Source organism: Melanerpes formicivorus, unplaced genomic scaffold (genome assembly GCF_026170545.1).
Source record: "Melanerpes formicivorus ecotype bairdi unplaced genomic scaffold, bMelFor1.0.p_v2 SCAF_13, whole genome shotgun sequence".
Classification (NCBI taxonomy): domain Eukaryota; kingdom Metazoa; phylum Chordata; class Aves; order Piciformes; family Picidae; genus Melanerpes; species Melanerpes formicivorus.
Window position 1 is genome coordinate 7220440 of NW_027142365.1, and position 24487 is coordinate 7244926.

The 24487-nt window shown below is 40.7% G+C and overlaps 1 protein-coding gene across 2 annotated transcripts; it reads left to right on the forward strand.

The window, feature by feature from the left end:
* Positions 1-823: 823 nt before the first annotated feature.
* Positions 824-23992, forward strand: ACTR3B (actin related protein 3B). 2 transcript variants are annotated; one of them, XM_068145992.1, is made up of 12 exons: positions 824-995; positions 7678-7733; positions 9152-9276; positions 10849-10959; positions 11325-11420; positions 11565-11672; positions 13278-13421; positions 14026-14199; positions 17127-17219; positions 21775-21900; positions 22353-22436; positions 23045-23992. In XM_068145992.1, the coding sequence occupies exons 1-12, from the start codon at positions 952-954 to the stop codon at positions 23177-23179; spliced, it is 1296 nt and encodes a 431-aa protein (XP_068002093.1). In that variant the 5' UTR covers positions 824-951; the 3' UTR covers positions 23180-23992. The 2 variants fall into 2 exon arrangements, with proteins under 2 accessions (XP_068002093.1, XP_068002092.1); XM_068145991.1 differs by having other exon boundaries at positions 825-995; positions 23041-23992.
* Positions 23993-24487: the final 495 nt, after the last annotated feature.

Consider the following 24487-nt stretch of genomic DNA (forward strand, 5'->3'; position numbering starts at 1 on the left):
ACCAACGCTGGGCACGAGGACCCAAAGATACAGCTCACTAATTTGCTTATAGAGGCCCTCAGCCTACAATTATACCCTCACAGGAAACACACTTGTTCTTGTGCTTCATGCTTGGGCACAGGCATCTGAAGGGTCTATCTGTGGCATTACCACACACTGGTTGTATGACCAGGGCTGAGTCACACATGAGACACCATTATCATGTTTGTAAATTAGCTATCAACAACTTTGCAGGAGAAATGTCTTGCAACCAGTTTTGATTTTTCAAATGCCTTTTACACTAAGTTGTATTCTGGGCCTGTGTATGGCTAACACATTGGATTTATGTGCTGTAGCATGGCCACCTGCACCCAGAGAAACACAGCTTCGTGCTTTCCACAACTGACTGATTCACTGTTGGGTGTTTTTTCCTGGGGCAAACCCCACCTTCACTGGAACGTGTTACTGCTCTGATGGGCAGCACCATCTGCAGCGTTTTCTGAGGGCGTGATGAACCCCCTCGTAGGCACTGTATCCTTGGTGGTCACACAGGCCTTGAAAGACACTTCTAAGCTGATGAAATGCTTCTTGGCCAGTGTGTCCTCGCTGGAGCCAGGCTGAGGTCCTGGCCTGGATTAAAGAGCTCCCTTCAGAAAGCAGAAAGGTGAATACACCACCGAGCCCAGAACAAGGGCACTACCTCGCTGATGCGCACAGCCTCTCACAAGCTCCTCCGCAGACTCAAACCACCCTCCGACCCAAGATGGCGCCCGCCGGGGGCGGGTAGCGGCACAGGTCGCGTCACGTGGCGGCGGCGCGCGGCGCGTGCGCCCTATGGGCGGCGCTGACAGGCGGCTGCATGGTGCCGGCCGCCGCTTCGCTGCCGATGCGCTGAGGCCGTGCCGGGCCGGGCCGGGGGAGCCGGCGGCGGCCTGGATGCTGGCGTAGGGCCCCCGTTGCCGGCTCCCCAGCATGGCGAGCTACTTGCCCCCCTGCGTGATAGACGGAGGCACCGGGTGAGTGCGGGCAGGGGGGGGGACCGGTGCTGCCAGTCCTCGTTCTCGGGAGCCGAGGGGGTGTCTCCGCCGTGCTGGCGCCCCACAGTTGTTGGCAAGGGGCCGACGGGGAGTTCCTTCTCCTGTCACTGGTCTGTGCCCCTGCCGTGTGGCTCGGTCCGCTCTCGACCTGTCACCCCTGGGACAGAGACTCTCTGGGTCTCAACGCCACTGAGGCGGCCGCTGCTGCCCACTGCCCTCCTCAGTCTCCTCTTGCCCTTGCTCCCTGCTGGGAGCTCGGAGCAGGGCAGTCCTGCCGCGTCCCGGCTGTGTGCCCCGGGCGGGTCGTGTGTCTTTGGGGATGTTATTTCTGTGTTTATCTTTCTCTTGGGTCCTTTTTTTGGTTCATGTTCTCCGGGTTTAAACTATTGCATGATTAAAATTCTAAAATTGGGGATGACTTATTTCAAATGACTGGCAGGAGAGAGGTGACACATGTGCTCTTGCTGGGAGCTATAAACGGGCACTGATAGTGGTCCAGAAGCAGGTGAGGTGTGCTTGCTGGTGTCTCCTTGCATGCACAGAGGCCTTGCTGGGTTGCACCTGGCTGTCACTCTGGACAGCATGTGCATCTTCTTGAACTTTTCCAGCTATCACCTTCGGCCAGCAATGGGGTAGGAGCTAGCTGTCTCACACTATCAGCATTTCTTACCCGTTAGATCGTCCATTCTTCACCTTTGTCAAATCAGCGTGAGGATTATTCTGTGTTTAGCCAAACCACGAGTTTTGGAACTCAAATCTTTGCAGACTAAAATGAATCTAAATGGCAGATGCTTTGTTCAGAAGACATTTCAGGAAAAGGGCTTTTCTACGTGTCTGTGGCTAGAGAAGAGACATTCATCATCCTGTACACCAATTCTGCTGTGCCTTAGGAGTAGGAAGTGTCAGAAGGAATTGTAATGAAGGTGATACTGAGTATGTGGTGTGCTTTTGCTAATATCTTGCCTTTGGCCCAATAGCTATGGACGGCTCAGAGTAGAGGAGACACTGGTCCTTGGAGTAAACTACTCAGCTAGTAACTTCTTGTCAGGCTCTGCTTTAGTGTCACTGATTGCACAAATTTATTGCAGTGACAGAGCTTTCCTCTGCGAGGAATGGGCAGCAATATTTTAGTCACTTTAATGCTTGAGAAGTTACCTTCAAAACTTCCCAAACTGAGCCATCTTAAAAAACCCAAACAAAATCAAATCAAACCTATCAACCAAGAAACCCACACCCCTATGTAACCAGAGGAAGCCCTTTCCAATGGTGTGGTGTTACACTGGCCTTCTGAATAAGTGTTTAGTGTTTTGAAATACACCTGTATTAAATTCACAGAACTTTCCGAAGTCCCTTATTTTGTTTGTGTTTATACTTTATATTACCAGAAATCAGCTCTGTCCCCTGGGTGGGGAATACTGAAATTCACAGCTTGAAACTTTGGGGCTAGAATAGAGACTTGAGTTCCATGTTGTGTGTAATTCTGCTTGTGCGTTAGATACTCCTTGATAGTTTCCCAGGTTCCTTCTATGGATTTGCTGAAGATATTTCAAATATCTGTTCTGCACAGAATTGTTGGCATTGCAGGGGTATAGAAGAGTTTTTCAAGGAGAGAAATGGGAGCTCTGGGTGGATCCTTTTAAAAGGCTACAGCATAAATTACAACATTTAGAAAATGCCATGTCTGTCTTTTGCAGGAGACCTCCTTTGCTCTCAGTTTGTGGAGTTATTCTAGTGTTGCACTAGCAGTAGGACTTCCTGACCAACAATTGTACACAATAAATAAAAATAGAGAGAGGCTCATGGTGTCATCTCAGAGAAATCATGATCAAAGTATAGAATTTTAAAGTCTAGTTCTTGCATGGGTAAAACTGATGGAGGTGAGGGGTGTGTGAGTATGTCAGCTCATTTCAGGAAGAGCTCAAATAATCTTGGAAGATGTGAATTTGCATTTCCATACCTCCAAATGGTCTTAATTCATATAAGACAACATGTTGTCTCTGCTGATGAGACTTCTCTTCAACTTCGCTGCCAGGCACTTGGATGTGGGAACTTTTCAACACTGAGATTACTGAATACAAAATAAGTTACCTTGCAGAAGTCCGGAAGAAATAAGTCTGAACCAAAGCTGCCAGAAGTAGCTTGACTCATTGATACGCAGTCTCTGGAATTTTCCTCTGTGTGGGCTGAAAACCTTCTTATTGTTAGGATGAAACTACTTTGGATTACAAGCTCCAAACAATTAATTCAAATTATTCATTCAAGGGCTTTCAGATGAAAAACTTGGAAGAGCATAGCAGAAAGGAAAAGGTGTATGCAGGCATGCACTGTGCAGCATTATGTATATAGAATACACTTTTCTACTTACATCTTTGGATTCTGAATGAAGTGCTTTATGCAGGCACTAATCCCTCTTCGTTTTGTGTAAGAAGATTTAAGAAGTTTGTGAAAAGCCTGTTGTTGTTGTTGTAAGGAGCCTAGGTTAGTTTACTGTTGTTTGCAGCCATAGGCCTCAGCCCTGTAAAATACTGGAATGACTCAAAAAAAGCAACAACAGGTGCATAGAAAATAAGTACAGACCTTCAAGAGAGGAGCGTATCGTGATAGCAGGGCTGGATAACTCTCCCTTTCTCTATTGGATAGATGGCTTGAACTTTCTTTGTCATAAACAAATTCTGCAGAAAGCCATAATTACTTTCATTTCTTTCCTTGGTATTTGGGATTTCTTGCCCTACTTCAATTTTGATGCATTACATCTTCATTTTCTGTGCAGGAGATTTTCCAAGTGACCAGTTTACACATTGCTGCGAGTCTTTTTGTGGAGAAGAGTGTGCTGCTATTTTTAGTTTCTAAGGGCTACCAGGTCTTTCTGGTGTTGCCATTTTATGTAGCTTGAAACTTCATAACTAGTTCTCTTAACAGGCATTTAGCCATGGGACATCAGAATGCTGGTAGGTGGGTGTGTGAAACAAAGATGTCTTAAAATACTTCTCTTTCAGTGTGTATATTTGCAGGTGCTGAGGAGTACTTCTATTTTGGGTGTGTTTTATTGAAATAAAGTTTCTTTTAGTAAAGAAAAATTCTTTTAGTAAAATAAAATTTCTTTCAATAATGAAGACATTTTCCTCTAAAATTTCTTCCAGTGAAGAAAAATTACTTCAAAGTCTTACTGATGAGCTTAGAGGTGTGCTTGATTTTGGGGAGAAGTAAGATGGACTTACCTTAAAGCTTGAAGCTTAGGGTGGTGTTTATTCTTTCAGAGCTATTGTTGCTGAACTGGAACCTCAGAGCATAATAAATTCCCTCCCTCTCACTGTATTTCTGATGCAAAATTAGTTGCTTTAGCCAAGTATTACCTCTGCTCTGTACACGTGAGACTCCTAGCAGACATTACTGTAATTGCTCTTCTGGGGCTAAGGAGCCTGGATTAATTAACTGTTGTTTATAATCACAGCATTCAGTCCTGTAAAGTGCTAGACTCAAAAAAGTAATGGGTCCAATATTTGTTGTATTCCTATAGTGGCTGTTGGTACTTTTGGGTAAGTTGTGCAGACATACTAGATGTTTTTCTGTTTGGTATTTCCTCCTTCATCCCTTCTTTCTTCATTCCCATTTGTTCATCACATCCTTCTTTGTTTATAAAATGCCTTTCCATGTCTTTATGAAGGCCTTGTGTGGAGAGTTTTCTCGGGCATCTTTGTAATAATGATGGTAGAGTCTTGTTTATGGCAGCAGAGCATCACAGGTGCTCTGGCAGTAATGACTGCTAGTTATTGAGTGTCTCAGCTGTCAGCGTTCTCTTGACAGAGCTATTTGTTTTTCTTTTGTTCAAGACTTTGTTAAAGTGTTTCACTATTTTCAGTCACTTCATATCTATCTTTCAAGAGCTTTAAAACTGTTTTTATTTTTATTTTTTCCCTTGGATGTAACACATTATTTTAAGGACCTGGACCAAAAACTGATAGAGAGTGGGGAAATGCTACAGTCTTCACTAATGGACTTTAGTCTTTCATCCAGACTGAAAATTGATGTCCTGTGTTTTCAGATGGATAAAGCAACTGCCTGAGTGTGTGATTTTTGCATGCCTAAACTGTGTTGCTCTGATGGTCCAGTAAGAGTTCTCCAAAATACATCTCTGCTTTTTAAAGTGGCTGAGGGGGCAGCATCTGCCTCCCAGCTTGGTCCATTTGCATCTTCCAGTCATTTTTCTATGTAAGTTCTTCTGTAGGACATGAGAAAGGACCAAAGTTAGGAGGACCATTCCTCATGCAGGAGAAGAGTGAAACTGATTAATGGACTAACTAATCACCTGTGAAAAAGAGTGTGTAGGAGACAGTATTTTTAGCAACTACTTGTTTCAACAATATATAATTTCCAGTGCTTTAAAAAGAATGAATAGTCCCTCCAAATCACCTTGCATGCAGTAGCCTTAGTCTATTGGATGAGTCTTCTACCAGTCTTTAATGCAGCCTCCAGTATTTTGTATTTTGGAGTTTCCAGTGGGTTCCTGTCTCACTGGCAACAAATCTGCTATTTTTAATGAAATTAAGTTGGAATTCTGGTGATCTACACATTCCCTACAGCTGTCTCTGTAATTTACAGATCACAAGACATTGCATTACCATTAGTCTGCTAGGCTGTAACCCAGGAGAAAGAAAAGCATGTTTTAGATGCTTAAATATTCATTGAAGAAGGGACTGAAGACCAGGTAACCTCTCTAACTGTTTAAGTTCAGAGCCTTTCAGGTCAATAAATATTTAAATACCTTGTATAAAAGGGAACAATCTCTGTAGGAGGTTCTGGAAGTGGGTCACCCAAACACTTTAATGTACTCTTGAGTATGGCTCAGAAAGGTGGAATATGTTCATGTCCTGCTGGGCAGATGGAAAATCTGGGACCAGGTCTGTCATGTGAATGAATAGACCACTGGATAAGAACGGGCAGCACAACTACATCATCTCTTTTCCTTCTCTTTCTCAGTGATTTTGAGAGTAGTTTGATGTCCTCTTCCATTTGGTTTTGTCAAAATACCTGAAATGCAGCCACTTATTCGAGTCTGTCTCTTTTTTGATCCTCAGCACATTTATATTTTGTTAAGAGTATTTTTTCCCCCACTTCTTTACATCAATGTTGAGTAGTGAATTTATTCTCGGAGTTATGGTATTCCTCCTTCATGGGTTAATAGCATGCAAAAGAAATCTTCTGAGAGATGTGTTCTTTGAAGAGAAATCTTTTTCACTGATGCTGAGAAATAAGCTTATTGTGTAGTTTTGAGTGGGGTTAATTAAGCCAGTGAAAAAATAAATTGGTAGAGTATTGAGCTTGGGCTTTTGGTAACTCTGTAAGCTATTCTGGTAGGGGTATTTGAAAAGGAAGGTAAAGTTGATAGCCCAAGATGACTTTTGGAAAGGCTTTAGTACAGTGAGTGGGGGTAAGTTTAGCATGCATGTAGGGCAGGAAGAAATGGCAAACTGAACTCGCCTCTTGTCCAGAGTCCATTTTAAGAAATGAGCTTTGGTTATACTGCAGGAACCTTTAATTTTTGTATATTCACACACATAAATATTGTATAGAAAGTATATATACAGATTTACATACTTAGTATTCACTTCAAGTTTTGTTACTGGGGCTTGAAGGGCTGTTTTCCTGGGGTTTCTGCTGGGTTGCCTTTTCTGAGTTTTAGATTTTGGTGTTTTGAATCCAGCAATGTTTCTCTTGGTCCTCACTGTGCATTTGACCCAAACCCATTTCAGAGAGAGAAAGAAAGAGGAAATATCCTGTAATGTGTCTTAAATTCCAATGTTATAGCTTGTTACACTTTGCCAATGTTCCCTAGGTAGGTCTTACTCTAAAATGTGAAGAAGCTATGAAATAATCATCATAAAAAGAATTCTGACCTTCTTTACAAATCAGTCTGTCTTGATTATAGTTTTCAAGAGCTACATTTTGGAGTGGACTGAAAGCATGTACCCATATAATGATGATTAAATATGCAGTAAACTCTGGCACCCCAACCATGGTCCTTGCCTTGGAGAAAACAGCCTTTTAAGAAAACTATTATTTGAAACCTATTGAAGCTGTGGCTTTGAAGAGATATTGAAAAACATATGATTTAATTTCCAAGGTCACTGCTAATTCAGTTTTGATTTAATGCCTTTATCTAAGCAAAATGACTTTTAATGGGTGTTTTTATGTCAAGTAGTCCATAAAGGGGGGGACTTACTGTTTAAGTTGTTAATGAAGAAGCAGCCCTCTTCTTTAGTGATGGCATAATATTGTTTGCAAATATCAAGAACAGGCATTAGGCAAAGACCAAGAACAGAAAGTAAGAGCTGAGTTTTCAGATTTGATAGTTTGAAAAAAACCCCAAAACCAGAAAACCCAAAACAACAACCACCAGCAACAACAAACCCCCAAACCAGCAACAACAAACCCAAAGGAACAAACAAACACAACACAGAAACCCCACAAACAAAGTTTATAAGCTGAACGTGTCCAGAAAATAAATAGCACCTAAAATATGTACTGCTGCTGAGTTTTCCTCTCAGCAGGTTGGCACCTGAAAGCATAACCCAAAAAATGTAGATGTGGTATGTGATTGTTTGGCTTCCACATTAAAAAATGTGAATTGAAAGCATTTTTTGTCTCTTTTTTTTTCCCCTAGGTATACGAAACTTGGCTATGCAGGAAATACAGAACCTCAGTTCATTATCCCATCATGTGAGTAATTTTTTTTTGTCCCTCCAAGTTCTAATGTGCACTGCTATCACTGAGCACATCCCTGAGTAAATGATGTGCTTCCAAACTCTCAGCTCAGCCTTCATAGTCTCTTGTCCATCTGGAACGTGATATTCATTGCGATATCATCTTTGTCAAGAGTAGCTAAACAGAACTCCTTGTTTGCAGTTAGCTAGGACTGTTGCTCATTAAATCAGCTCTTGGTTGCCATGACAAAGATGAAGAGAGCTCCAGTCCAATTTCCTTTTTATCTCCATTATTTTTATGCCAGGAGTCTTGAGTAGGCAGAATGCAATTTACCTCCTGTCTACCTGACGCCATGGTTACTACCTGGATAATCTGGGGAGGGCTTCCAATCAAATTAAATACTAAGTAAAGTGCAGATGGTTTCTGCCTTATTTACATTGTCTGGGGCTGTAGACAGTTTAATATGCAAAAAGTTGTTCCTGTTAGAAGATGTTCTTTTGGGGTGTGTGTTTACCTATTAAAATGGTTTTGCCTATCCAACATGCTTTTATTGAGCAGATTTACTCTTTTTGTGTGTGTGTGCAATAAACTTGTTTAAAATGTTATACCTTTCTGGTGTTCCTGTTGTTATTGTTGTCCTAAGACTTTCTCTCAAATGCTCTCTCTTTCTTTATATACATATATTTATAAATAGTAGCACTGACTACATATTTATGCCTGTAATGGCATTGATAAAGGTTTGTGTTCTATTGAAGAAGTAGGATAGCAGGAGCTTCCTGTGAATTTCATATAAATCCTGGTTCATAAAACCATAAAGTCATTGGGGCTTAGATTGTTTCCAAAATAACTGTTTACTTGTCAATGATTTTTGGTGCTGGGAGTATTGGTGCATTTATGGGTGATGCCTGTCTACTCTGTGTTTTGTACTGTGTTATTCAGATCCTGATTCTGACCTATTAAAAGAAAACTGTGTATAAATAAGGTTACATTTTAAGAGTACTTTAATTCTGTTTTTATTTCTAGCTTGCCCTAAATTTGGTTTTTTTGCTGTCTCATCTTGCCTGTAGCAGCCATCATTTAATAATTTTAGTGATGGTTGTGCCTGCTAAATGGGAAGCGTAAGTGTCTCCAAAGATTTCTCTGTAGCACTGCAAATTGATTTCCCCCTTCCTCCTTTTCACCAACTGGGATAATGACTCCAATGCTTTCTTCTGAAGTACTTAGTTTATTTTCTTTGCCTGTGCTCACTCTCTGAACTCTGGAGTTGAAACTTCAGAAAATCACGTTGCCCCTGGCTTAAAGAGTATCTCCAATGGACTGCTGCACTTGCACAGGTTTAGTGACTGCTGTGGAATCCTTAGGCAAACAAATATTAATTACTTGGTATTTAGGAGTTCTAATTTTGTTTTGATATCTCTGGTCTTTATGTTAAGGTATTGCCATCCGAGAATCAGCCAAAGTAGGTGACCAGGCTCAGAGGCGGGTGATGAAAGGTGTTGATGATCTGGATTTTTTCATAGGAGATGAAGCCATAGATAAACCTACCTATGCTACAAAGGTAAGCATGAAATATATGTTAAACTTCCTAAAGTTTCACATTTGTATTCTATACTGTTGTGGGAATTTTTGGAAGTAATTAAAAACCCACATTTGCTCTTTTTGTGAAGTATTTTTGTTACCTTTAAAAACTTCATGATTTTGTTAATGACTTTACCTTAGGTGTCTGTTTTACTAGCGTTGCCCTGTGTGATTGGTCCTTAAACCCTTACCTAAATATCCATTGACACAGTGCAGCTGTTCAGTTTTCAGAATTATTAGCTAGTAAAATTGTCATAAGCACTGAATATTTTAATTCTTGCTAGAAGTCTACCCTCTTAATGTTGCTTCTGAACTGGGGGCTGTCTGAGATACTGTTGCTTCAGGGAATGTCACAATTGTTTTGCGGAGGGCTGTCTTTGACACTGCGTTTTTGTGAATCATATTTTCCATACCCTAGTGGAGGACTTCTTGTACTTGCAAAATGTTGCCAGCTTATGAATTATGTGGAAAAAAAAAAAGCATTTTTATATATCCTACTGTGTTACTTAAATGTCAGCTGTACTCTTAACACTGAACAAAATGTAAACACTTCCCTGCCAGAATTTTCGTTGAAAAATGCGTAGCTTGGAGGGTCTTTATTTCTTTTTCTAGATTGAAAGCCATGGTGAAGCCAAGTATGATTCTCAACTTTATAAATGGTACAACTTGCACAAAAGAGAGATTAAAACACAGTGCTGCAACAGAGCAATAATACTTTCAGGAATAGAATCCAGTTTCTGCCCTCTAGCCCTAAAAGACAGAGTCACAATTTGAAGTACTTGGGAGTGGGAAATAACTGGAAATAGTGCCTCTAAATTAAAATCAGAATGGTGGATTTGGTAACATAGAATAGACCAGGTTGGAAGAGACCTTCAAGATCATCACATCCAGCCCACCTAAACAACTAAACCATGACACCAAGCACCCCATCAAGTCTCCTCCTGAACACCTCCAATGATGGTGACTTCACCACCTCCCCAGGGAGCCCATTCCAATGGGCAATCACTCTCTCTGTATAGAACTTCTTCCTAACATCCAACCTAAACCTCCCCTGGTGCAGCCTGGGACTGTGTCCTCTTGTTCTGGTGCTGGCTGCCTGGGAGAAGAGCCCAACCTCCGCCTGTCTACAACCTCCCTTCAGGTAGTTGTAGAGAGCAATAAGGTCACCTCTGAGTCTCCTCTTCTCCAGGCTAAGCAACCCCAGCTCCCTCAGCCTCTCCTCACAGGGCTTGTGTTCCAAACCCCTCACCAACTTTGTTGCCCTTCTCTGGACACGCTCCAGCAAGTCAACATCTTTCCTAAACTGAGGAGCCCAGAACTGGACACAGTACTCGAGGTGTGACCTAACCAGTGCAGTGTACAGGGGCAGAATGACCTCCCTGCTCCTGCTGGCCACACTGTTCCTGATGCAGGCCAGGATGCCATTGGATGAGATGAGGCATTTTCATTCTTGCAGAAGATGTAAGAGTTTGAGGACTTAGGCTTGTTCCTATTTCTGGATTTGTTTATCATTTTTTTTGGTCTAGAGCATTGACAAGTTTTCTCGTTTCAGTGGCCTATACGACATGGTATTGTTGAAGACTGGGACCTCATGGAGAGATTCATGGAGCAGGTCATTTTTAAGTACCTACGTGCTGAACCCGAGGATCACTATTTTTTAATGGTGAGTTAATGAGGTTTTTTATAAGCAAAGAACTAAATAATGTTCTAATCAGGAGTAGCACTGTTGCAGGGGTTTTGTTTCTATGTGTCTTTTATTTTTTCAGCAGCTAAGGTGGGAGGAGGAAAGCAATTAGTAAAGCTGCATTCTAACTAAATTCTCTTCATTTTGCAATGAAAGCTACTGTGGAATGGATTTTGGTTTTGAAAAGCTTCAATTGCTTTGTTTAAACCAAATTGTGTTTGAAATTTTCTACTTTGAGTGCAGTAAGAGTTTTAAATGATTGCTATTCCAAGCAATCAGTGCATGAACTGTTAGGACTCTATTGAGGTGCTTTTCCAATTTTTATTTCTTCTCTTTTTTTTCAGACAGAGCCTCCATTGAACACACCAGAGAACAGAGAGTATCTTGCAGAAATCATGTTTGAATCCTTTAACATACCAGGACTTTACATTGCTGTTCAGGTGAACATACTTCTAAAGTACAGTATAACTCCAGTATGTAGAGTCTTCTGCATGCACACATCTAATATGTTTGAAACAGCATTTTCTGAGGTTGTAAATGAGCACACTCTGCCTGCTTCTAAGTATAATCTCTTTCTCATATAGGCAGTGTTAGCCTTAGCTGCCTCTTGGACGTCACGGCAGGTTGGGGAACGCACCTTGACTGGAATTGTCATTGATAGTGGTGATGGAGTGACCCATGTAATTCCTGTGGTATGTAGCAGGGTGCAATTTGAAATTATCTGTGGTTTGGATAAGTACAGGGTTTGTTTAATTACAGCTTTAAATAAGAAGTGTCAAAAGAAGCTTACTTTTTAAATTTGCAGTGTTGCTTGAGTGGGATTTTTTTGTTTCCTTCCCTTTTGAATGTTTTCAAGAGTGTGTGTTTTACAATGTCATAGTGTCATAGTATCAGTCAGGGTTGGAAGGGACCACAAGGATCGTCTAGTTCCAACCCCCTGCCATAGGCAGGGACACCCCACACTAGATCAGGCTGGCCAGAGCCTTGTCCAGCCTGGTCTTCAACACCTCCAGGGACGGGGCCTCAACCACCTCCCTGGACAACCCATTCTAGGGCTTCACCACTCTCATGGTGAAGAACCTCCTCCTTACATCCAGCCTTAATCTCCCCACCTCCAGCTTCATTCCATTCCCCCTAGTCCTATCACTACCTGAGATCCTGCAAAGTCCCTCCCCAGCCTTCTTGTAGGCTCCCTTCAGATACTGGAAGATGTGAACTTACACAACTAAGTTAGCTCTCAGACTATAGGAAGGTCACAGTAAGGCATCATTAGGCCTTCTTCTAAAGGCTATTCTTATGACACCTTGTCTTCCATTACTGTGGTGCCTCAGTTCTGTGTAATATTAATGCCTGACGTGGTATTCAATCTCGTGCACACCACTAACATCTGACAAGAAATATCCTAACTTTTGATGAAGAAACTTTTGTGGTGAAGAAATGTCCTAACTTTTTTGATGTCCTGCATTTGGGTTTTCTAATATAGCTGATCACATGTGCTTTCTACATGATTTTATTGCACTTTAGAAGTTAGTGAACTCTGCTTGGGTGTAACCAACTACAAGCTTGTATAAATGGGTGTTCATATACATGTGCATTCTATGCTATACATAGTTGATCTCATACATCTTAGTTATGTTAGGATGTTAAAAATACACTCATCTGTGCATCCTGACATCTGTTTATGCCACTCCCAGTATTTCTGAAGCATCTGAATGATCAATTATTTTAGAAATGAAATTTGGATTCCCTTTAAATTCATCCTACTTTTTGTCATTAACCTCTTTTCCAGTACATGCATCCTGAAAAAAAATAAATCAGCTGATAGATTTCTTTGGTTTTGTTGTGCTACTTCATGTGATCAATTTTTTCTTCAGAATTTTAGTAAATTTTATGCTGTCTCCTGCTACTTTTTTTCATTCTCAGACAAGACATGAGTGGTTTGGGTACCTTCCAACCAAAAACCATTTTGTGATGCTGTATGAAGTTTGCTTTTCAGATGGTGCCTAAAAGGAGCTGTGTCATCAGACTGTCTTCTAATGTGTGCAAGTCTTTTTGCCTTTCACTTGTGTATCTATTTGATAATTGATATCTGTTTCTATGTGGTAATCAAGGTATTTTAAACAAACATAATATCACATTGCAGTGAGTTGCACACTTTATCACTTTCAAGATTTTACTTTAAAATCAAATCAAAGTATAATAAAAAGGAATGTTAGTTTTGCTGTTAATTAATACACAGTAGGGTTGTTTTTTTTCCCCTCCCTGAATTGATTCTTTTTAACTCTCCTCCTACACAGGCAGAAGGCTATGTAATTGGAAGTTGCATCAAACATATTCCTATTGCAGGGAGAGATATTACTTACTTTATTCAACAGCTCCTGAGGGAGAGGGAGGTGGGAATTCCTCCTGAACAATCTCTGGAGACAGCAAAAGCCATAAAGGTACACCCTTCTTTATCTCTTAATAAATAAATAAAGCTCTTTGAGCTAATTTTTTTGGCTTTGACAAGTTGCCAGTGGCTGTCTTCAAAACGCAAATGTAGGCAACGTATTGTAATTACTCAAGCTTCTGGTGGTTTATCCTATCAAGTGCGGGGGAAGCAGAAAGAGGAAGAAAATCTTCATGCTAGCCTGCTTGGAGTGTTCTGCAGATTAAATCAACGTTTCAGGCTTTAGATTTGTTTAAAATTTGCTTTTTAATTTAACAAAAATACGTGTGTAGTGTCAGTACGGTGATTGTGTCTGCTCTGCCCATGGAAGCTTGCCATTGAACTTCTTTATCGTCACAGGCCTAATGGTTTTGTGATGTTTTCATTTTGAGAGAAGCTAATCCAGATGAGACAGCATGCAATCTTACTGAAACATATGGGCCATGGACATTGTCCTGCAGGGCTGTGTCCTCAGTAGTCATTTTTGTGAGAATATCTCTTAAGCAGCCCTATCTGTAAGAATGTTCAGGTACTTTGTTTTCTGGTTGTGTTATATTTTAATTCAGTGATGGGTTAAATATTTTTTGCAGTTTTTAATGCATATTATTTTTCACCAGGAGAAATACTGTTACATTTGCCCTGACATAGTGAAAGAATTTGCCAAGTATGATGGAGATCCTCGGAAATGGATCAAGCAGTACACCGGCATCAATGCCATTAACAAAACCAAGTTTGTTATAGATGTGGGTTATGAAAGGTTCCTTGGACCTGAAATATTCTTTCATCCTGAGGTAAGAACAGGGACTAGCAATATTAAGTTAGAGAAACTTTTTCTGTGTGGGTGAAAAGAGGGGGGAAGGGAGACACTCTCATTTTTGGTGCCAGTGCGCCATCACGTGGAGGTAGCGTTTGAGCAAGACTCCAGACTGCAAGCTGTGTGCAGTCTCGGGCAGCTTCAGCACAGAGCAATGTCAGCACAGCAGATGCTTTCCCTCCAATGTCCTGTGTAACATGTAAGCCATCTTATTCTGTTTCTTTAAAAACAATCTGAAATTGAAAAAAAACTGTTTGAACTTCCAGATTTTTATCTAGTGTTTTCCCTTTTTTTCCCCAGCATTTGTTTAAAGTGATACAATTCTATGCTGTGTGTTTGATTGTTTGCCATCCCTTTGGTAGCTGCATGGTTGCATTGCATTTATGGTAACTTAACTCTTGGATAATGACTTTTGATACTGAGTTAGTTTATAAAGCATGGATTCTACATTTGTCCCTGAGGGAAATCTGTTGATAGCTCAGTTGGAGTAGTCATAAGTAACATGTACAATTCTGTGAAGCATTACAATACCTAGTTGGTCTGGTTTTTGACAGTTAAGTGAGCTTCAGGATATTGTGCTATCAAGAAGAAAGACTCAGCTTTTGATATATCACAGCATAGCAGAGAAGGTCCTCTCCGTTCCTGCACACTCCACTGAGTTTATTGCAGGCACCTGAAACCTGTAATAGTAAAAAATTTAACCAAGATCCACATTAACTCTGAAATTTTCCTTTGTCTACCCTTTCTCTGTGGGAATAATATTAAAAAACCTTAATTCTTTCACTTCTTGTCTAAACTCCATCTGTAATCTCTTTGTGGCCAGTTTGGAGTTACCTGACCTTGTGCCATCTAGGCTAAATAGTGTCCTCCCTGTTTACCCATGCGATCTTACAGAGGCATTGAATCCCATGTCAGGCACTGGTTTAATAGTTCCTCTTTCCATAGTCCCTTCAAAGACTGTTAGGAACAGGATAAAAGACTAATTTCCATTTTCTTCATTTCTTGCTAGTTTCTTGGCTCTTTATTGAGGGAAAAAAAAGGGGGGTGGGGAAAGCCCTGACCTGACTTTCTAGACAAGACAAACAGACTAGATGATACGCACTGCACCCAAAGAGAGTTTCTCGCTGGACTTCAGTAAGTCCTCACTTCAGAGGGTACAAGTTAGCCAGGTAAAAGCTGCCTTTGATAGAGCTTTCTTATAATCTTTTCCTGGTTTGAGTTTACAAATTTTTTTCTGAAGTCTTTTAACACTCTTGAAGGTTAGCTGTTGGGGTTTGCAGTTATCCAGTTTATTTCTCCACTTATTAAATGAGGTATTTTACTTGCTGTTCTCCAACCCTATGGTGTTTGCTAGCAGACTGCAATTTCACATGTCAGTTCTCTTATCCCTCTTCTGGGAGCATGTTATACTCTGCTTTGGATGCCATAGCTCTCATTTCTGCTTGTTCCTTTTGCCTTGCTGTTTTATCAATGCCTTTATGGAGAGCTTGGGAGAATTTGTCAGGCCGTGGCTCATTCAGATGAGAGCTGTCCATGTGAAGCAATGCCGCTTCTTTCTTCTAATTCACGTGGCTTCATGTGGCTTCTTGCATAATTACAGTATCACAGTATAACTTAGGTTGGAAAGGACCTCGAGGATCATCGAGTCCAACCTATCAACACAGACCCCATGACTAGACCATGGCACCAAGTGCCACGTCCAATCTCCTCTTGACCGCCTCCAGGGATGGTGACTCAACCACCTCCCTGGGCAACCCGTTCCTGTGGCGAATGACTCGCTCGGTGAAGAACTTCCTCCTCACCTCGAGTCTAAATCTCCCCTGGCGCAGCTTGAGACTGTGTCCCCTTGTTCTGGTGCTGGTGCTCTTACTATGGAAATTAGCTTGAATTCTTGGGGATTTTTCACATCATTCTTATGGCTCCTGATCTCCAGGCCAACCTCTTTTGCTAACTTCTATTTCTGTTCAATGTATACATGTTTTGTTTTGGCTGTTTAATTCATCTGGTTAAATGCTTCCTCTTGTTTAGGATGTAAATCCCAAATAGTTTCTACACCTTCAGGAAAGTGTTCAAGTTATATAATAATGTATCTATAATAATATATAGAGTAATGTATATAATGATATATTTAATTTCTCAAGATTTCATCTCTGAAAGGGCAAAACCTATGGTATCAACTGTTTGATCTTTCTTCTTTTTTTACACCTCATGTTAAAATTTAAGTGGAATATTGCTACTAGCCTAAAAATGGTTTCTAGCACCAGCAGCTCTGACTCCAGTATTTATAAATACAGAAATTTACATCAGCACTGGATTGATATTTTCACTGATGGGAACTTCCACTCCAGGCTCAAATAGAGAAGTTAACCTCTTTGATTATGAAGAGGTTTGAATATTAGACCTTTTTGAATATTAGAGATTTTATGCACTTGGGAAAAAAGAATACTTTTTGGTGGGAGTTTTACATAAGTATTTCAGTAGGCTTGAAATCTCTTTCTGATTTGCATGTTGGTATTTTTGGTTTCACTTAAAGGAAAAGACAGGACCATGGTGCAGAGTAACAGTATGTTTTATTTTGCAGAGGTCATCAAACTCATGTCACACAAAATAGCAGGCCCCTAGTAGTCCATAGTGCAATAGCAGGTCCATTGTCTATAAACAGTGAATTTATGACCAAGGAAGAGAATCTGAATTTCTCAGCAGAAAAAGGAATTCTCCTTTCCCATGTACAGAAGTTGGTTAGTTAGAACGTAGAATAAGCAGTGAGCAGGAGTAATGCTGCCTCTCTTTCCTACCTGCTCCCTTGAAAAGTGCTATTACAAAATCTCTTTATAGTCTGACTTCTGCCTGTTTGTTTCTCCATTCTTCAAACAAAACTCTAATACTTTTCCTCTTTCATTTTAGTTTGCTAATCCTGATTTTATGGAATCCATTTCGGATGTAGTTGATGAAGTTATACAGAACTGTCCCATTGATGTCCGGCGTCCGTTATATAAGGTATGGTCTTTCTGGTAAGACTGACTTAATGTATTTGAAGGCTAAACATCAACAGCATCATGTAGTATGTATGTAATTATCACTTTCCCCACTATGAGAAATGTGAAGTCTGAATAGATAAAAAGTTCAGGTTAAACAAAATGCCATTTCTGAATGAAGAGTACCTGATATTTGCTGCCCTTCATTTTTGAAAGGAAGGTTTTCTGTGACAGTGGCTTGATGCACAGGTAAGTGTTATCCCTGAGGAACTGAGGCAGAAGGATATTGTTTGCATCTGACACTTGTAATATGAATTATTGTGCATGAAGGTCTTCTGAGGTTTGCACATTTTAAGGGTTATGTGATGGTCTCATCCGTCTCTCTCTCCTCTGGCCCATGCTTTGTTAGGCAGTAGTTTCAAATACATTTGTGGTATGTAGCCTTTGAGGCATTGTTTCACAACCCATCTGCTGATGTTCTATGGTAATTCTCTTTTGATTTTATTGCCACTACCCCTGTTTTCCAATCAGGTCAACATCTCTCATATGAGGCCAGTTATCTGACCTTATGTTGATGTATGGACTAGCAGGACCTGCGTAAGACTGATTTCAGACAGAGCCTGTCAACTGTATCTCTTCAATACTAAGCACAAACATTCTTTCCCACAGTGAAGCCTTTTTAATTGTATAATGGTTGCCAGCAATGTACTCTTCTAATTCTCATGATTGCACCATCTTAATGTGATTGCTTGGAAGAATTGATTTATATTCCTATTCTGTCTCAGTGTCTGACACAGACTTAAGAGTTCTGCATTGCTGGGGTTGAGCTGCTCTTTTAAAATAGAAGATGAGGTAGACTGCAGGGTTTGGAACCTGGAGGGATACATTAAGGTGTAAAGAAATAAAGTGGATTATTATTTTTTCCTTTGTTTTTAATAAACACAAATTTTCAGAAAGCAGAATGAAATTTAGTGTGAGTGCTCAAGTGAAATGACAGAATAATTTTGGATCTTGCCAGATGTTTGTACTGAGGCATCCTTGCTATGTTGGTCACTCCTGTGCGTTGATTCCACTGAAAAAAAAATCCATCCTCCATGCAGCTAGAGATGCCATCATGTTTTTGTGGAGATCAGTGAGGAATTGCATCACCCCTGGGCATTCTTTGGGAAGAATGTTGTATTTGGCTAATTCCTTAGCTGTTTATTTGGCTAATTCCTTAGCTCCCTTTTTAACTATTGTTCCACAACATGTCCTTATACTGATCTCATATTTATGTGAATACATAGTGTAACTGATAGCATGGAAATGCAGAGAAATTTGAGACAGCAGTAGCATGATAGGATTTATGATGTGCAGAAAACCAGGGTCCCTTCTCCCACCTTTCAGTTTACTATCAGTCACATGTTTAGTAGAATGCAAATGCATACCTTGCTTGTATCAGTGGGAAACATCCTCTTTGTGGAACAGCCACAACAGATGCTAGTGTTAGATGCTTGCAAGACTAGTTGCTATCCAAGTCTTTCTTTTCAACCTGAAAATGCTCTGAAATTTGACCCAACATTTGTCAGTTAGGGCATGAATTTTGGCATCTCATGTCAAAAAAGTGTAGCTGAATTCAGCAGTTCCCTGGTGAATGTAGTTATAATAACTTTGAAGGCGGTCAAAAGGCTTTCAGAAGTTTAAAACACTGCTTGATATTCTAAGAAATGTTGGTAAGGGGTTCAGAAAGTGTCACTATTGTTCCACACACTGCTTAACTTTTCCCCATCCAGAGTCTTTCCCCAGATACTTGCAGAGTTTAGATGATAACAGGAGATGAGAACAGTATTTTGACAGCTCTGAGGTCTCTGCCTTCTCCCAGTAGGAAGGATGTAAGTGCAGGGTCATTGGCTTTCCAACAAGTGATGTCTTTCAACTTTGATGTGTTTGCACAAATACGTGGATGAAAGAATTTAAGATAAGTGATATCTGAAACCAGATTTTGTCAGATATCTTTGAAAGAAGCTAGCCAAGCATGTTTAAATACTCATGACTCAAATCATGACAGGTCAAGATGGAGCATCATTGACGTCAAACTTTTTAGCTAGCTTCTCGTGCTGCAAACATTGCATCAGGTGGGCACTGTGGTGTACTGACAAGTAGGGTGCTTTATTGTAGATAAATCTCCAGGTTTTCAGTGGAAGTGCAGGTGTGTGGAGATGGCCTTTTAATGATAGTGGCTTTTCTCCTTAGGGAAGATGACTTTTTAGCTGGGTGTGTAGCTGTTGTGGGTGATAGTGAAGTTGACCTTACTGATGCCAGTAAGATTTGGACTACACTTGTATCAGTTCTCTTGTAAGGTTAAACTGTTGACTGCCCAGCTCGTAATGAGCCATCCGCAAAGCCTGGAGAGATTTGGGATGCAGGAGGCTAAAGGGGTGGTAAGCATTCCACCAAGGTGAGTTCTAACTTGAATTGCTGGTAGATACTCTGAGAAGAGCTTCCAATACTCTGTGTGGTGTGTAGGTGGCGCTGGCAGACTGCTGTGTGGCATCAGGCTGCTCTGCAGCGCCTGGCTGGACAGGTGTGCTTCAGGCAGGAATACAGCCTGTGATGGTGCCCAGCTCATTCACTGTATCTGCCTTATTCCTGCCCTTCCTCTCTGAAATGCTAGGTGTCCTCGAGCAGAAGACTGGAAAGGGTTCAGCTGACTTTTGCTTATCTGTGCTTCAGCAAAATGACAACCACAGCTATTAATTACAAAGTGCCAAGCAGGGAGGCTTTGTGGGTGAGGTAAGGCTGGAGAGACTGTCAGGCCATTAGATCTGTATCATTGGCCCTGATAATAAAGCGTGGGAAAGGAAAGTGTTCCAGCTGTCTCAAGTGATTAACACTATCAGTGTAGCACAGGGGTACTGAGGAGCAGCACTGTTTATTCCTATGACAGCTGTAATTAAACTTACAGCATTACCTGGCCTAGCTAGTTTCACAGTAGCTCAATACTTCTGCAGTGCTTTGTGGTTACTTTTGTGACAGAGTGCAGCTCTCTGTGGAGCAGCATGACTGTAAGTGATGCTGAAATCTTTTGCTGTTACTCAAACAGTGAAACCAATATTGCAAATCATGATTTTAAAGAAACAGAAATTGTTTCTTCATCATTACAACCCAGTGTTTCTCCCAATATGTTTAACTTATTAGTAATATATTTGTAGTTTGGTATGTGTAGCATTTCTTCCTGTGCTTTTCATACAATGCTGGCAAATACTGCCGTGTTTAAATTAACAGACTTGTAGCCTAACTGGTTCACTTGCTCAGAAAGTGCTTAGCTGCAGCTTGTGAACCTAGTTTTTACTCATAATAATTTTTATTAACAGACATATATTGCTCTCATTACATGTCTCTGGTGTGCCTGTGTCACGTAAACAACTCCTGATTTGGAAGGAAGGGAGATTGGGGTGTGTTGTTGGAAAGCAGTGGATGCTTCTCTGTTGGGTGCTGCAAAGTCTGAAGTGTCCAGCTGAGAGTGCACTTACACCATGTATAGTTAACTATCTTATTTGATGCCACTTAGTTACATCCAAAATTTTGCTTGGCCTGGCTTGTCCACATATATGGTAATGAAATGACTCATCTCTTCAACAAGGACACCTTACTGCTTCTGTTGACTTTGACCATTAATGGTGTTAAACTTCTTTCACTGTAGAAGTACTTGAATAATCCTAACCCGAGGAAGGTGTAATCTCATAGCTTCTAACACTGGAATGAGAAAAGATCCTCCCAAAGTTACTGCTAATTCTGTAGTTGCACAAGTTGGCATTGGATGTATTCAAACCATTATTCTCAGGTGTATTCTGAAATCTATTTTTAGTGGTAGTGTTGTCCACTTTATGGTGTATACTTGAAGTTTTAATTTGCTCTGAATGGAATTACTGCTTTCACTGTCTTTGCCAGCTTCATTACCTCTAGGTAATGTTTTCTGATGGCATCTTTTTAATTGCTGTTCCATCACTTTGGTTGTTATCCTCCCTCCCCACCCCCAAACAATTCTGTTTTCCCATGTGGAGAACATGATTGCTTTTAGGCAGGGGAAGAAATGTGCTAGTGTATGAGGGAAACAGGGAATCTCTCTCCTGCTTTAAGACCATCTGTGGTTTCTGGCTCCTGCTTATAAGTATGGCTCCTTTCTTCCTCTCTGTCCTCTTTTTCTGGGACACCTTTCACTAATGTTGTGGAGATGGGTGCTTTTCTTATAAGTACACCTGCCTTGTAATGCACTCTTTTATACTGTAGGTAATTTGAAGCTGTGAAGGAATGAGTTTTTCCTCCTGTAATAGCTTTTACATGGAGAGATTCTTTTTTCATGAGCAAACAGCTTTCTTCCCACTTTGAGTTACAAACAAGGTTTTCTTTGTAAGTTGAAAAAGAAAAGTAGGGGACCATGGACCTGCTATGGAAACTAAGCAATGCTTTTATGGTGTTCTGTGTAGCCTGTCTGCTTTCTAACAGTGTTAAGATCCAAACAGTCACCTTTGCAATGCTGGATTTTGGGGAACTTGCTGAAGATGGCTTTAAAGAATGTGTCTTTATTTTCTGTACAGAATGTGGTCCTGTCAGGAGGTTCCACAATGTTCAGGGACTTTGGACGACGACTGCAAAGGGATTTGAAAAGAGTGGTGGATGCGAGGTTGCGACTTAGTGAGGAGCTCAGTGGTGGTCGGATAAAAGTAAGTGAGGATTTCAGGAGCATTAGTTACATGAGTAGTGGAAAAAAATGAAGTACAGGGTTTTCACCTCACTAGTGAAAATGGAGTGTGGTGAAATGCATACTGTATATGTATGTGTGTGTTATTAACCATGTTGGTAGCCTTGCAACATAGGACAGGAATCTTAAAGTTACTGTGCGCAGTCACTAAGGGCGGTTCTGGTTTCCCTTCCTAGAGCTATGTGATCTTAGCAGTAGGCAAGGGGATTTAACTGTCATGTCCTTCAGCATACTAATAATGAAGAGTTTATGACTTGATCTCCTAGGGAACATGGCAGACTTGAGTAATAAGTGTGAGACAGTGATGTGAATGGAGAGGTGAAGATAGCTGGGTCTGAGCATTTTCAGTTTGTAGGGATCTTGCTAGAAATTGTAAATCAACTAAGTAAGAGCTTGCTTTTCCCTTTTTCTTAGCCCAAACCAGTCGAAGTTCAAGTGATCACACATCACATGCAGCGTTATGCAGTTTGGTTTGGTGGTTCCATGCTGGCTTCAACAGTAAGTCTTGATCAAAATTGTTCTGATCTTGTGGGGGTTTTTTGTGTTGTGGGTTTTTTTCCCTTCACCTCCCCCCCCCCCCCCCCAAGTTGTTCCTGGCTACATTTGAAGTTTCAAACCTTTTCATTGTGGCAGCCTAAACTGTGTCACATTCTAGAATCCTTACCCAACTTTTATCCCAGTTAAATTTGTACAGGGCAAGTGGGAGCTTTACTTGAGTAAGGGTATCATGATTTGTCATGATTCTGAAGTAGCTTTCATAGGATAGCTGCAATGTAGTTCCTTTATTCCTGCAGTTAGGAATGTAGGAATATCAGATCCAAATCAATGGTCTTCAATCCAAGAGAGAGGCAAATATGGGGAAAATGGAAGCAATTCCTATTTCCAGAGTGGGATTTCTTATTGCTGTGGTTAAAAGCAGTCTTCTGTCCAGGCAAACTTTCCTTGATGAACTGTATCCTAGTATTTCTAGCTTTATTCTATTACAGAAATGTAACACCACTTCATAAAGCTGCAATGTACAAATATTAAGGCATTAGTTGTAATTTTTTTCTGCTTGATATATTCTTATGTTTTTGAGGGGATTTGTTTTATATTTTCATAGCCAGAGTTTTTCCAAGTATGTCACACCAAGAAAGACTATGAAGAGTATGGCCCTAGTATTTGTCGTCATAATCCTGTTTTTGGAGTCATGTCATAATGCTTGTCTGATGGAAACAAGATCTCTGATATCTTGCTGGTGAAGAAACTCATGTAAAGCAGAGGAAGGCAGCAGATATGTAAATACTGAAGCAAGATGTGGTTGTCTCTTGGAAGCATTTGGATCACCAGTGTGCACCAAGGCACAACTTGCAGCCCCAAGTCATTTCAGTAAAAGCCATTTCTCTGCTGACTACTTTAAAGCCTATCCTTCTTTCTTCCTAAATGTGAGGTAATTGAAAATAGGTAAGTCTCGGTTTAGGAGGTTGTGCAAATACTACTGAAACTGAATGTAGAAGAATTAAGGCAGTGTTTTACTGCTTGTGGAAAGATTTAAACCTTTCCCACTTGTGCCCTCATTCTGCAATCAAATCTTTAGCAATGAAGCACTAAATACCACATTGCCTTCAGGGGAGCTGGGGTGGATGCAGGTACCTGCCCCAAAGGATTTGATTGCAGGATTGGGACTATACTTTGTAAATGTAGATTTTTCACATCATTTTGTATTTTAAGATATTGATAGGGTGAGTTGATGACTAGTTCTAAGCACGAACAGCTAGCAATGTCATGGGGTGATGTTACGAATTTCCAGGTGTGAGGCATGTATTGGAGTTGTGCTGGTATTTTTTTTGGGGGGGAAAAAAAAAGCCATGTATGCTAGGAACTGATTTGTCTTTGTTTGGACGACACAAACTAAGTGATTTGCAGTATTGTATGAAGTTTCTTATAGCCACTGTTACTTTGTTTGGAGTTTTCTGAAACTGCTTTACAAAAGATGATGTTTTGTTTTGATGTTGGTGAGTGGTGGGTGACACATGGGCCTTGCACCAGTGAAATAAAAGCTGTTAACATCTTTATGAATGTTTGTGGTAGTCCTGATTTGCATGCTCCTCCCACTTTGTCACAAGGTTAGCTTCCCATTTTCTACATCAAGGTACATGGAATCATAGGAAGGCTGACTGGCTTTGTAATAGTGTAACCCATTAAGTATTTTGAGACACATCAGTTTGATTTCAACTTGCATAGAGGGATTGAGACCAAACAATTACTTGTTCAGCATAAACTAGAAATTTTAACAGAATGGAACTTCATGGCTCAAGCCTGATTCTGAATGCTTTTGAGCTTGAAACTCAGCCCTCAGAAGGAACACATTGAATTGCACTCCTAGTCCTCTCACTAAGAAAGAAATGGATAAACTAATATGAAATGTACTCCTTGAGCTTGTTCCAGTGTTAATGTCAGCTTGTCTATCTTTGGTTCAAGCTTGTCACTGCACTGCTGTCTGCTTAGGTTTTTGACCTGTATAGCAGAACCCTGAACGTTTATTACACTGAACGAGTGTGGGCTGAAGC